Raw genomic sequence first — 12,926 nt, forward strand, 5'->3', positions numbered from 1 at the left:
TTCATGCACCACACCAAGCACACGCAGAAAGGCTAAGAGGTTTTAAAGAACAGCTTTAGGGGAGAGCTACTTCCAGCAAAAAGAAAGTCACAGGGGTCAGAGTCGTGCTTATTAAAGGGTTGTTAGGATGAGAAGGCCTGTGTGTGTCCCTGTGTGTGTGTGTGTGTGTGTGTGCATACATATGAAAACATAGAACGTATCTCCTGTAGCTCATCAGAAAGGAAGCAGAGGACTGTGCAGGGCTGCGGGGAGACGGAGACCTCCCAGCAGCCGTCCATTCAGGGGGGTCTGGAGGAAGGAGGGGGGCTGCTCTGGAACTTGAAGACCTCTCAGTACGTTATTATGCCAGATCATCGATTCTCAGAGGGCAGGAGCAGTTCTTACGTCCCTTCTGCATTCTCTATGGTGCTAGGGAGAGCACTCAGCGCGGGGAAAGCCCGTGGGACATGCTGAGCCCTTATATGAGTGGTCTCTACAAGTGTCTGGGGTGGAGTTGGAGGGGTGGGCTTGAGTCCCGGCTCCATCACCTTATGGGCTCTAACTGGAGACCCTGGACAAAGCCTGGGCCTCTCTGTGGCTCTGTTCTCCATCCTTCGCAGCACGGACAGGCCGCCACCAACCCTCCCGGCTGTCCAGAGGGGCTGCGAGGAGTGGTGGGGGCGTGTTTACAAAAATTGTGGGGCCTCTCTTCTGGACACTGCTGGGTTTTGAGTCGGTGGCTGAAATGATAACTGAAACGTGTTTGCTCTCTTTCCAAAAAGAATGCAGATGCCCAAATGGCTGCCTCAACTCTTGCATGGCTCCTGCAGGGCAGGGCCTGGGAGTGGACTGTCCTCAGAGGGTTTGGAGAGGTGTTCAGCAGAGCCCAACACAACCAGGTGCACCGTGCACTGCCTCCTCAGCGCCAAGCTCGCCGTTAGCCTTGAACCTCAGCTCACAGAAGAGTGCACACGAGAGAAATATAAAGCCCATTCCCAGGTCAGGTGCACACACAACCCCTACGCCAAGCTGGGCCTTACCTAGAGGAGTCTGAAACTCACCACTGTCCTGAGCTACGGCAAAAGAAAAATAATAGTATAATCTTATTTGATCTGCATTATGAACAGGATATAGAGTACAAGCAGTTCCATCACAGAAAAGCAATTTAGACGTCGGCAGTCTGTTTCATGTTAAGGACATTTCTGTGACCCACAGCTCAATCTTTCTCTTGCTGCTCAGGCAAAGTGCTAAGGGTTTTCCGTGCTCCCAATGTTTATCTTAAAGACACTCTCTCAGGCAAATTAATTCCCTGATATGGCGAAGGAAACAAAACAAAACAAAACAAAGACTCACTGTATAGCCAGAAGGCATTATCAATTTTTTCAAAGTATTCTTCTACTTGGTCATCCTAGAACATAAACTATCACACAGGGGACGGTTAGCACCGCACAGGAAGTGTCTGGCCCAGCAAATGCATCAGGTTCATTGTGCATTCTCCCCCACGGGTTCAGAGGCTCGGGACTGCTTAGGCCCCTGAGGAAAGGCGACTGGCAAAGCCACAACTGGCGAGGCCACAAAGTAATGGGCGTCACTGGGCTACCGGGAAGGCAATGTCACTAGTCCATCCACAGAAAGCTGGGTTCGTCTTTCTTTTTATACCAATTATTTATAAAGGGACAGTGGGAACAAACCAAATCAAGTCCCCAAATAAGGTCTTGCTAGGCATTTTCCAGCTACTGGTTGAGTGAATTATAACCACCCTTCCCCACCCCCTCCCTTCCACCCGAGTGCCCCCAAGAGTGAACCAAAGTGGAGCCGACAGTAGGTGCTGTCTGCTGCCTCTTCCATTTGGGCAGGTTTTGGAGGAGGGTGCCCCCGACCAGGCAGGAGCTCAGGGGAGTCAACCCTGCACTGCCCTTGGTGGTAGACTACCAAGGCCTTTCTGGGGATCTCCATTCCTTACCCACACAGGGAGGCACACCACCTCTCTGGTTAGTTGAGTCTCAATGATGAAAATTTTTTTCAAATGGAAGTTTTATTTTTCCCCATATTAAGTAAAACATATATTTCTATTCTTTTCACTACATGATCGTTTCAGCTAATATTTAATAATTCTGCCTCGACAACTGTCTTTCTGTGCCCAACTACGTAGTGCTTCCCTCTTCTCAGTGTACCATAAGGGCCTTGTGGACGGGGACTCTGATCTCAGACTCACTGGGAAGATTAAATTCTGGGAGTGTTAGCACATACACTTCCTGAGGGTGGAAATTATATTTTATTCCTCGTGTGCCCTTTAGCACCTATTGTCAAGCCAGACACACAGTATGTTTGGTAATAACTGACTGGTCTCACTTGAGACTGGAGGGCTTCTTGCAAATATTGGATAAAGATGATGCTCCTTGTCTAGATCTTTCGGGGAAGGCACTGGTAGGTTCGTAGGAAGGCGTGAAGCACATGATCTTTGTATGAAAAATGTTATCTCCTGCCTGGTCAAACTGCCAAGGTTCCAATTGTGGGTGGGGTGGAATGGTCATAAGGCTTATTTAAAAGATATATGGCAAGCCGTTTGAAAATCAGAGTTGGTGCATTGTAGTGACAGTGTAATGATTGACACCCAGGGACACTAACCCCTGAATCCATTAAAATCAAGTGTGCTCGAGACTCAGACAGTGCAGGATGGGTCTACCCTTGCAGCTGGGCTTGTCCAGCACATCTTCTTCCTTGCCCTGAATCTGGGGATATTTGTGAAATGGATTCTCCTGCTGGCATCTGCTGACCCCCCTGGGGGAAAGGTCTAATTCAATCCAGCTAAAGGCAGCAGAGGTTTCTGACTAACTTCCCTCAAACCAAGCTCTCCCACTCCATGACCCCCAAAACCTTCAGGGAAGGGGAAGGGCAAGGGAAAGGGTGTTTGGTAACAACGCAGTAAAAGGTTCTGTACTTGCTTTCCTTACTTGAGCCCACCGGTGGGGACAGTGTGGCATTTCTTATGCTCCAGCAGCTGTTCGGGGGTCTTCATGAACTTGTGGCACACGTCACACTCAAACATCCGGGTGATGAGGTGTATCTGCAAATGGCGCTCAAACATGTTCTTCGTCTTGCAGACAAAGTTGCAAAAAACGCATTCGAACCCTGAAAGGACCGAAGCTGGGTGTAGAGGCGCATGTAGGAGGCAGGAGTGGGGCTGAGGTTCCCCCCATCACCCACCCCGTGCCTCCCCACAGATGCACCTCCCAGGTACCGTTCCCTGCATCTCTATACAAAACACACAGCCTCAGAGTCAACGTCAGCCTCTCCGTCTTCCCACCTTGCATTTGGAAACAAACCGAGCCAAAATAAAATGCGATTTTCTGCATCCTGGGCCTAATAATTCTTTCCTCTCCAGGGCTCATTCTCAAGACTGGGTCATCCTGGACTGGACAGGGCTTAGCAGGCCACGTTCACCTCCTCCCTCACCTTTCTCTGGCTTTTCCTCACTGTTCAGCGAGGGTTGGCTCCCAGGCACGACAGAGATGACCAGCAGATTGTTCCCGCCCTTGTTCTTCTGGGAGCCATCTGAGTCGTCTTTGCTGTTGGCTGAGTCACTCAGAGCTGAGAGGGAGGATGAAGAGGGACTATTTGATTCGCTGGGGGTCTTCCTGTCTTCCCCTGAAATATGAAAACAACCCAGATCTGTTAACCCGGGAGACGAAAACCCTTGGAATGACAGCGGCTGAGGGTGGAGGAGTCGGGTCTCATGGATGCACCACGATTCTGCTGAGGCTTCCAGCTCCCACCAGTGCACTCACTGGGGTTCCAGTTCCTAGTGCTTCTGTGGCGGTGGCATGCAAGGTTCTCAGAGCCAAGAGCAGGCATTCATGCATTTGAGAAATATTCATTGAGTCTTACAATAATTAGAATCTAATGATAACAATGGCTAAGATGTACTGAACATGGTACTAAGTTCCAGAAACTGTTACACCTTAAATGCATTATCTCATTCTATCCTCTCAAAAATCCTAGGAAGCTGGGTGCGGTAATGCATGCCTGCAACCCCAGCACCTCAGGAGGCTGAGGCAGGAGGATTGCGAGTTCAAAGCCAGCCTCAGTAACTTAGCAAGGCCCTAAGCAACTCAGCGAGACCCTTTATCTAAATATAAAAAAGGGCTGGGGATGCAGCTTAGTAGTTAAGTGTTCCTGAGTTCAATCCACCCCCCCACCCGTACTCCCCCTCAAAAAAAAAAAAAATCCCAAGGCCTGGGAGGATATCTCAGTGGCAGAGCATGCATGAGGCCCTGGGTTCAAACAAACAAAAGAACAAAAATTCTATCAGCACAACTATTGCCATTTTGCCGATGAGGGGATGGAGGCACAGGGGTAAACCTGGCCTAGGTCATGTGGCCACTAAGTGGTGGAGGAGTTTGAGTTGGTCTGCCTCCAGTGTCCATGCTCCTCAGTGCCCCGGGCTCCTCCTCAAAGCCAGGCATAAACAAGTCAAATAGGCCATTAAAATCTGTGTCGGGAGACTGCAGTTGCTACTCATTTTGGAATATCAGGAACTGGACCTAACATTGCTATGAAACAACTAAGAAAAAAGAAAGTGCAGACAAAATACATCAAACAATAGTTTTTACAACACTGGACATGAGGTGATGAAGCATAATGGCCCCTGAGAGACCACGACAGGATGGGTGAGGACTGGGACTGCTCAGCCTCCTGCCCTGAGCTTTGTCCCAGGCTGCAGTGCATCAGGGAGGAGAAGACAGGTCCCAGATGCAGGAGGCAGAGCTGAGTGACTGGAGAGATCCTCATGAATAGCCATTGCCAGACAGGGCATCAGAGTTCACAGAGGAGGAACCTGAGACCTGCAGAGGGTGCCCTTTGAATCTTTAGCACAGCATGGGTCGAAGCTGTGTGCAAGGAAGCTGCCCAAGACCAGAAAAACGCCACTTGAGCTTAGTGCCTGGTATTTGCACCCACACAGGGCTGGAAACAGCTGTCTGCATCAGCCAGATCAGAAAAACACATAATTCACAGGGCATTAGGCAGAAAACTGAGCAAGGTCTCTTAGTAGTGGGTAATAATTAGCCCTGGAGAGATCAATGCCTTATGATCCAGGCCTGCTAACAAATCATAAAAGTAAGACTCAAGAGGATCAAAGTTTCCAAGTAATTATCTGTGTCCTACAACAAAGGTCAATAATACTTATAGGAGTACAGAAAATATTGAATACCAATATGTAAAACCATGATGTCTGGTATCTAAACAAAGATTATCAGGCATGTGAAGAAACACAACCCAAAATGGGGAGAAGAATCAACCAACTAAAACTAACCTAGAACTGGCGCCATTAGAATTTATAGACCAGAACATTATAAATATATCTCATATATTAAAATGTTAAGCAGAGACACGGATGATATGAACAAGTCAAATTCTACAGATGGAAACTCCAAAGTCAGAAGTAGAACCATATATTGATGAGATTATAGCAGATTAAGACATGGCAGAAGAAAAGGTTAGTGAACCTGAAGGCTAACAGCCATAGAAACTCTCTGAAATGAAACAGAAAAAGAATTGCCCAAAATGAAATGAGCACCAGTAAATGATGAGACTTCAGGCACCTTAGTGTAAGTCCTGAGGGGCTACTTGAGTAGGGTATAAAAAAATATCTGAAATGAACAAAATTTTTCCAAATTTGAGGAAAATCACAAACTCCTAGATCCAAGAAGATCAATTAACCTCAAGCCTAAGATACATGAAGAAATCCATACCAAAGAACATTATCATTAAATTGTGAATCCAAGTGGTTAAGAAAAAAGTCCTAAGAGTAGACAGAGGGGGAAAAGGAAAAAAAAAAAACAAACAAACAAACACAAAACCCCAACATGTTATATTCAGAAGAACAAAGCTGAATGAAAATATGTTTCAAAAGTGACGGCAAAAACACCAAAAAAGGTTGACATTAAAAAAGATGAAAGAGTTCGTCGCCAGCAGACTCATATTATGAGAAACGTTAAAAGGGGCCCTTGAGGCAGAAGGAAAATGAGACCAAATGCAAAAATGGGTTACATAACAGAATGAAGACTCCTGGAAACGATAAGTACACAGGTAAATTTATGTTTCCTTCTTAGTATTGAAATATTTTCAGAGATAATAAAAGTAATTTTGTTGAAACAAAAATAACAGCAGTGCATCGTCAGGTGCACATAAACACATGCATATAAAACACATGCATATAAATATTTGACAATAATAAAGGCTGGGCAGGGAGAAATGGAAGTACACTATTTTAAGTTTCTTATACTATGTAGGAAGTGGTATAATCACTTAAAGTTATACTGTAGTAAATTAACAATGTACTTTATAAGCCCCACGTAACTGGAGAGTTATCCACTGTTTCTGATTCAGGAAAGTTGTTAAGATGTCAGTGCTCCCCAAACTGATGAACAGATTGGATACAACTCCAGAATTTAAATTAGGGTAGAAAACACCGGAAAACTGTTCTTTGGTTTCCTTCAAATTAGTTAGTTAAGCAACTTATTGATTATAAACCCTGAGAACTTCCTTTATTAGGACATTAGAAATAAATAATATACTACATATAGGCATGAAAGTCTAGAAATAATGCTGTCACGATGAGCAGGATTTAATATTGTTAGCATAATGCTTGTTTTTTTATTATTTGAACTTCAAAATTTTCTAGCATGACCATATATTACTTGTTCAGTTGAAGAAAGTTTTTAAAAAGAAAGAAGAGCTGAGGGCACTGTTCCGTGGTAGAGTGTGTGCTCAGCATGCCCAAGGTTATGGGATTCATCCCCAGCAAAAAAATAAAACAAACAAAAATAACAAAACAAAAGTCCAGAGAGAAAGAGAGAGAGGGGTAAAAAGGAAAAAAAAAATAATCACTTAGAATGTTTTCAAATCCTACTTCTGTGAGAATGCACTTAGGTCTAGGGTAGACAATTCTCACTTCAGTTCATAATGTTTAAAATCTTGTTTCTATCAGAACTGAACATGGCTTCTGGACAGAGAGTATGTGACTATGTGAAGGGATGGTATGTGCCTTCAAAATATGCAGTCTTCCCTTGGAACAAGGAAACTATGTGAAAACTAGCTTAGTGGTAGAGCACGTGCCTAACAGGTGCAAGACCCTGGGTCCAATTCCTGGCATCCGAGAGTATTATAACTAGTGCCATAAATGCCAGTCCTTTATCTGTATGTTTAATCAACTAATTCACATTCTATAGACAAATAGAACATTTTCAGTGAAGGCCTCAAATCCTTGACATTACTTCTCCAAATCTATGTTCTAAGCCTGGTCTTACTGACAGTCTATTTAATACTTATTAAAAAATGTTTTCAGACTTGAAACATATTATTTTCAATTACTATCTTTAAAATTCAATTCAAATATCCTGAGGCTTAAGGCAATGGGCAGAGCTACATAAATTGGTAAATTTATAAAGATACAAGGTGCTATGTCAGCCACTCTCTGAGACTAAATGGGAATACAGCCCAGCTCTCTCGATCTCTGGTCCAAAAAGCCTCCCCTGCTTTCAATCCTCCTCTCCTATTGCAATGTCTACAGGGAGTAGGCCAGGGTGCCCTTGCCACCTAAACCCAAAGCTAACTGTGATGGAAGTGGTCATTTACCATTGGCATCATAAAGATTCTTGGTGAAGGACACTTGTGCACTCTCACACATTAGGGTAACCCTCTGTAGGGAATTTTTAAGGAAAAAAAAAAAAAAAAAACAACTACATGTTTCACGATTTAAAACAAAACAAATTGAGAAATTGTGGCCAAGAAGTTGCCAGTTATCTTATTGCCTCAACATAAGCACTATTGTATTTTGGTGAACTTCTTTTCAGTCTTACAAAGATAAACATCTGTTTTTAAATTTTTGTCATTCATTGTATAGTGGTTAAGAATAAGGATCTTAAGCCAGGTGCAGCAGTACATGCCTATAATCAATCCCTGGGCAACTTGGTGAGGCTCTGTCTCTAAGTAAAAAGGGGTTGGGGATGGAGCTTAATGGTGCATCACTTACCTAGTACATGTGAGGTCCTGGGTTCAATCCCCAGTACTGCCTGCCCACCCACTTTCTGCCCAAGAAAGCAATAGGAACTCAGAATTCCTGAGTTTGAATACCACCTGTACCCCTCATCAATTAATAGCTGATGAGTTTGGATAAGATACTTTATTTTATGACTCAATTATTATGTCTGTAAATGGGTTATATAAGCACTTGCTTTCTATGGTTGTTTGAGAATTAAATTATATATTTCTTCATGAACATATATATAATTCTTTGGCTAGACATGGTTCTTCATATATATATGTATATATATATACACACACGTGATTTCCCCTGCTGTTTTACATATTTGGTACATAGTTGGCTTCCAAAAAATTTTGTGAAAGCATTCATAAATTAATCATTTTAAATGACAGCATTAAATCCTAGACCATGTTCCTAGGCTACAAGCTATTTTACAGAACCTGGACCTAGAACCCAGATTTAGAATCACACTTGTATTTTCCTCCACAACAAGTAACTTCTGCATAGATTGCATTTGTAAGTCAACTGAGCTCTAAGGTTTGATCAAGGGCCAAGTCTGAATGTTCTTCCCACTCATGATGCAAGATGCAAGATGTGAACAGAGGAATTTGTGCACATATGTCCATTCATCAAGTGAACAGTTACTCCTCACACTGTGTAGGGATTGTTTTGGGCAGTGACTTAGACAAGCTCCCTATTCTAAGACTATATATTATAATAAATGTCATATAGCACAACTATTGCTTTCATAATAACTTCACAATAATACAGCTCATTCATGAACAGATTTAGATGGATAGATTTTGGGTCAAGTTCAGACACCTCAAAACAGCACTAAATATAGGAAATGCTCATTGTGAAACTGTTAGCTTATAGAAGGCATTGGCAAACCATAGCTTCTTGGCTTTAATGGACTTCCTGTTCTTGTACATAAAGTTTTATTGGAACACGGCCATTCATTTGTGTACTGTCTATGATAACTTCCAAGTTCTACTGGCAGAATTGAATTGTAATGGCAGAAACTGCATGACCTGAGAGCCTAAAATATTTGCTATCTGGCCTTGCAAAAGGTTTGCAAAGCACTGGCTTAAAAAATACATTCTAATAAAGAGCTCAAAAAGTTGAATACTAACAAAACAAATAACCCAAACAATAAATGGGCCAAGGACCTGAACAGACACTTCTCAGAAGACAATATACAATCAATCAACAAATATATAAAAAAATGTTCATCATCACTAGCAATTAGAGAAATGCAAATCAAAACCACTCTAAGATTTCATCTCACTCCAGTCAGAATGACAGCTATTAAGAATACAAACAAAAACTTAGATGAGAAAAAGTTTCTCATGAAAAGATGTGGGGAAAAAGGCACACTCATACATTGCTGGCGGGACTGCAAACTGGTGCAGCCAATATGGAAAGCAGTATGGAGATTTCTTGGAAAATTGGGAATGGAAACACCGTTTGACCCAGCTGTCCCTCTCCTAGGTCTATGCCCAAAGGACTGATTTTTAATCAGTTTTTAACTGATTAAAAACAACATACTATAGGGACACAGCCACATCAATGTTTATAGCTAAACTGTGGAATCAACCTAGATGCCCTTCAATAGATGAATGGATAAAAAACAATGTGGCATATATACACAATGGAATATTACTCAACGGTAAAAGAGAATAAAAGCATGGCATTTGCAGGTAAATGGATGGAGTTAGAGAAGATAATGCCAAGTGAAGTTAGCCAATCCCAAAAAACCAAATGCCGAATGTTTTCTCTGATATAAGGAGGCTGATTCATAGTGGGATAGGGAGCGGGAGCATGGGAGAAATAGATGAACTCTAGATAAGGCAGGGGGGTGGGAGGGAAAGGGGGGGCATGGGATTAGAAATGATGGTGGAATGTGATGATCATTATTATCCGAAGTGCAGGTATAAAGACATGAATTGGTGTGAATATATGTTGTATACAACCAGAGAAATGAAAAACTGTGCTCTATGTGTGTAATAAGAATTGAAATGCATTCCGCTGTCATATATAAATAAAAAAGTACATTCTAATCTTATTCTAATAGTAGCAGCATTAAAAGCTTTTGGTAAATAACAAAAGAGACTTCTTTAAGGAATTTTGGTCTTGGCTCTCTGTATTAACAAGTAAGAATACTGTCCCCAGCTAGATAGGGAGCTGCGCCACTCCAGAGGGAACAGGATCTGCCCTCTGTGCCTTCTGGTAATTAGGAGGTGAGCGTGCTTGCTTTGGCCAATCAACAATGTGAGGTTTCCATCAATAATAAGTGATGCTAAGCCCACCTCTTCCAGCCACTAAGTTTCTCTGAGGTGGGGTGGGGGGGAGGGTAGAGAGGGCTGCAGAGCATTCCGGGATGGAGACCAAGGCATATGTTGGGGTAAAGAGGGTTGAAGAAGGAAGGTTTCACAGAAAAAAGAGTCTCTTTGAAGCTAGTGGAGATGAGAAGGAGGCTGGCCTTTCCCTCCATGAGCCACTCCAGAAACTCTGAATTTAATTTGTCTTCAACGTGGGTTTCCCAGCTCACCTGCTGCCCGTGGTGCTAATGTGGTTATGGTCAGACAGCCGACTGTAAAAATGGCACCTTTTCACTCAGCATAATGACTCTCTGCAGACCTCCAAGTCATTGCTGCTCAGTTTACTGACAAAAACAAGCTTTTATTGCTGTTGGCACCACTGAGCCAAAGCAGCCAAAGAAGCACAGAGAACTCCTTATCGGCCATGCTCATTGTCAGCACGACTGTCAGGGAACTTCCCCTTCCGGAATCTTCCAGCAGCCGGTGATGTAAGGGGCTGACCCAACACCCGGGGCTGGCAGTTAGCAGCATCAGCTTTTAATTCCTAAGCACCACAAACATGGGGTTGCGGGGGGAGGTCTTCCTCATTCTCACTTAATGACTCCACACTGGTGTCATTTGTAACCATCACTTGTGAGAGTCTAATTGCACGGTGAAGTCAAAATGTTAACATCATTAAATGGAAGAAGTTAACCAGAATGGCAAGAGGCTCCAGTGAGAGGCGAGTGCCGGCCAAGTCTTGTTAGGTTTGTTTCAGGAGACTCTGGTTATCTTTGCCCTTGAACAGAGGTGCCATATGTCACTATGGACAGTGTCAGGGCTATGAGTTCTCTGGAAGGGAACGGAGCCTGCAGAGTTAGGTGCTCAGTGCCCTGGCACAGAGAAACAGAAAGGTTTAATAAAAGCTCTGCCAGGTGTTTTGTGGGACAAAGCAGGCTGTGGAAGGAAAACTGTCCTGGGCTGAGTTGCTCAAGTCACGTCCAGGTTGCTGGCCTTGGACGGAATTCCGTAAAGCCTCAGTTCTTCCTTCTGCATTTGCGGTAACAATAATGTTCACCTCAGAGCATTGCTAAGAGGTTCAAATGGCATCCAGTGTGCAAAGGCACAAGCCTGGGGCAAGGAAAGACCTCAATGACCGCTATGTATGACAATGAGCAAGAAGACACGGTACAAAGACTCGGCTCACACCTCTCAAAAAGCATCCAAACCCAGGCATCTTCCAGATCAGTGAGGCCCAGGCCGAGCCAGGCAATGACGTTGTGACTGCGGGGCAATGTGGCCCAGATGTTCTGGAAAAGTCCTTCCTTCTATGGACGGACAGCCTGAAACTTTGTAGTGACTAACTTTCTATGGAAGGAAATGCCAAGGTCTCGGGGCAGCAAGGATGCTTCTGCCATGTGGCAGGCAGTCTGGGGTGCAAGGGATGCAGAAGGGGGAGAAGGACTGACAGGAGTGGTCACCTGTGTGCTTGGTGCCAATGTGAGCCTTGATTTCCGCTTCCTCCATGGTGACAAAGTCGCAGGCGGTGCAGCAGATGGAAAACATCCACTGCTCCTTGTCCACGTGGAGTGACATGTGGCTGACAAACTGGACATTGAGCTCAGTCTCAAATCCACACACGTGGCAGCTACACGAAAGGACAAAAGGAAAGAGGGAGAGTGAGACACGTTTCCTATGTGTGCTGCGTGTGTGCGTGTAGTGTGTGCGTGTAGTGTGTGCATGTAGTGTGCGCACAAAAACTAGTTTCACAAAAACATTTTCTCTCCACCAAAAGGTATCATGTTAGAAAATTCTTCTGCTTCCTGGGATGCCTCTGAAGTGGTCACTGTGCCAAACGGATTAGGTGCCAGCATAATGTAACAATCCCATACATGCTATGATGATGTTAAATAATCATAAAGTTAATTAAAAACTACAGCTTCCAGATGCTGCACATCGCCTAACTGATTCCTTTGGGCAAAGAGATGTGGGGCGGTGCAGCCAAGGTATTTAGTGGTGTTGGTCCACCGATAAAATTGGAGTGTGCTGCACACCCCGGAGCCTCTCTCTGGCTCTGGAAACCTTCCTGAGCAGCAAGGAAAGCACACACAGGTTGTCCTGTGGCACGCGAAACCTCGGGCAGTCCTGTCCGTGATTACTCCTGATAGAAGCCACCCTGCCTCAGAAACGCCTTGCCAAAGCAAGTGTCCAATGATATCTTGGGGCAACATTTGGTACGAGCCTGATACCTGGGGTTTTATGGTGACTGAACCAAATATTGATTCACCTTGGACTATGGAAGCAGAGTGACATTGCTGGGACTAAAGGGCACATAACCAAGGGACAATATGTGATGTCTTCTGAGCTATTTTGTCCTCGGGGTTCTCAGATTTATTTTTCCTCATCTTTTTTTCCTGCAATTCTTAGGCGGCAGCAAGGGGCTCGGTTACAAAGTTCGGGACCACACAGACCCAAGAGCCGATCATCCCAGAGCCCTGCCACTCTCTGGAGCTCCGTTCCACAGAGGTCCTCCAAGACCCCTTCTCTTTCAATTAACTCAACTAGGCCAAACTGCAGAGGAGTCCCTGCCACACAGGGTT

At 44.2% G+C, this 12,926-nt stretch overlaps 1 protein-coding gene across 8 annotated transcripts in view; it reads right to left on the reverse strand.

Moving 5' to 3' along the window:
• Znf827 (zinc finger protein 827) overlaps positions 1–12,926 on the reverse strand; it is a 150,277-nt gene that overhangs the window by 2,279 nt on the left and 135,072 nt on the right. The window contains exons 10-13 of one of the 8 annotated variants that reach the window (XM_048813471.1): positions 11,808–11,974; positions 3,436–3,627; positions 2,934–3,111; positions 1,041–1,052 (exon numbers count right to left, since the gene is read on the reverse strand). In XM_048813471.1, coding sequence (XP_048669428.1) covers positions 1,041–1,052; positions 2,934–3,111; positions 3,436–3,627; positions 11,808–11,974 — 549 coding nt within the window. The other 7 variants (XM_048813474.1, XM_048813475.1, XM_048813476.1 and 4 more) reach the window with 7 other exon arrangements.

The sequence above is a fragment of the Marmota marmota genome, unplaced genomic scaffold, assembly GCF_001458135.2.
Source record: "Marmota marmota marmota unplaced genomic scaffold, marMar, whole genome shotgun sequence".
NCBI lineage: Eukaryota > Metazoa > Chordata > Mammalia > Rodentia > Sciuridae > Marmota > Marmota marmota.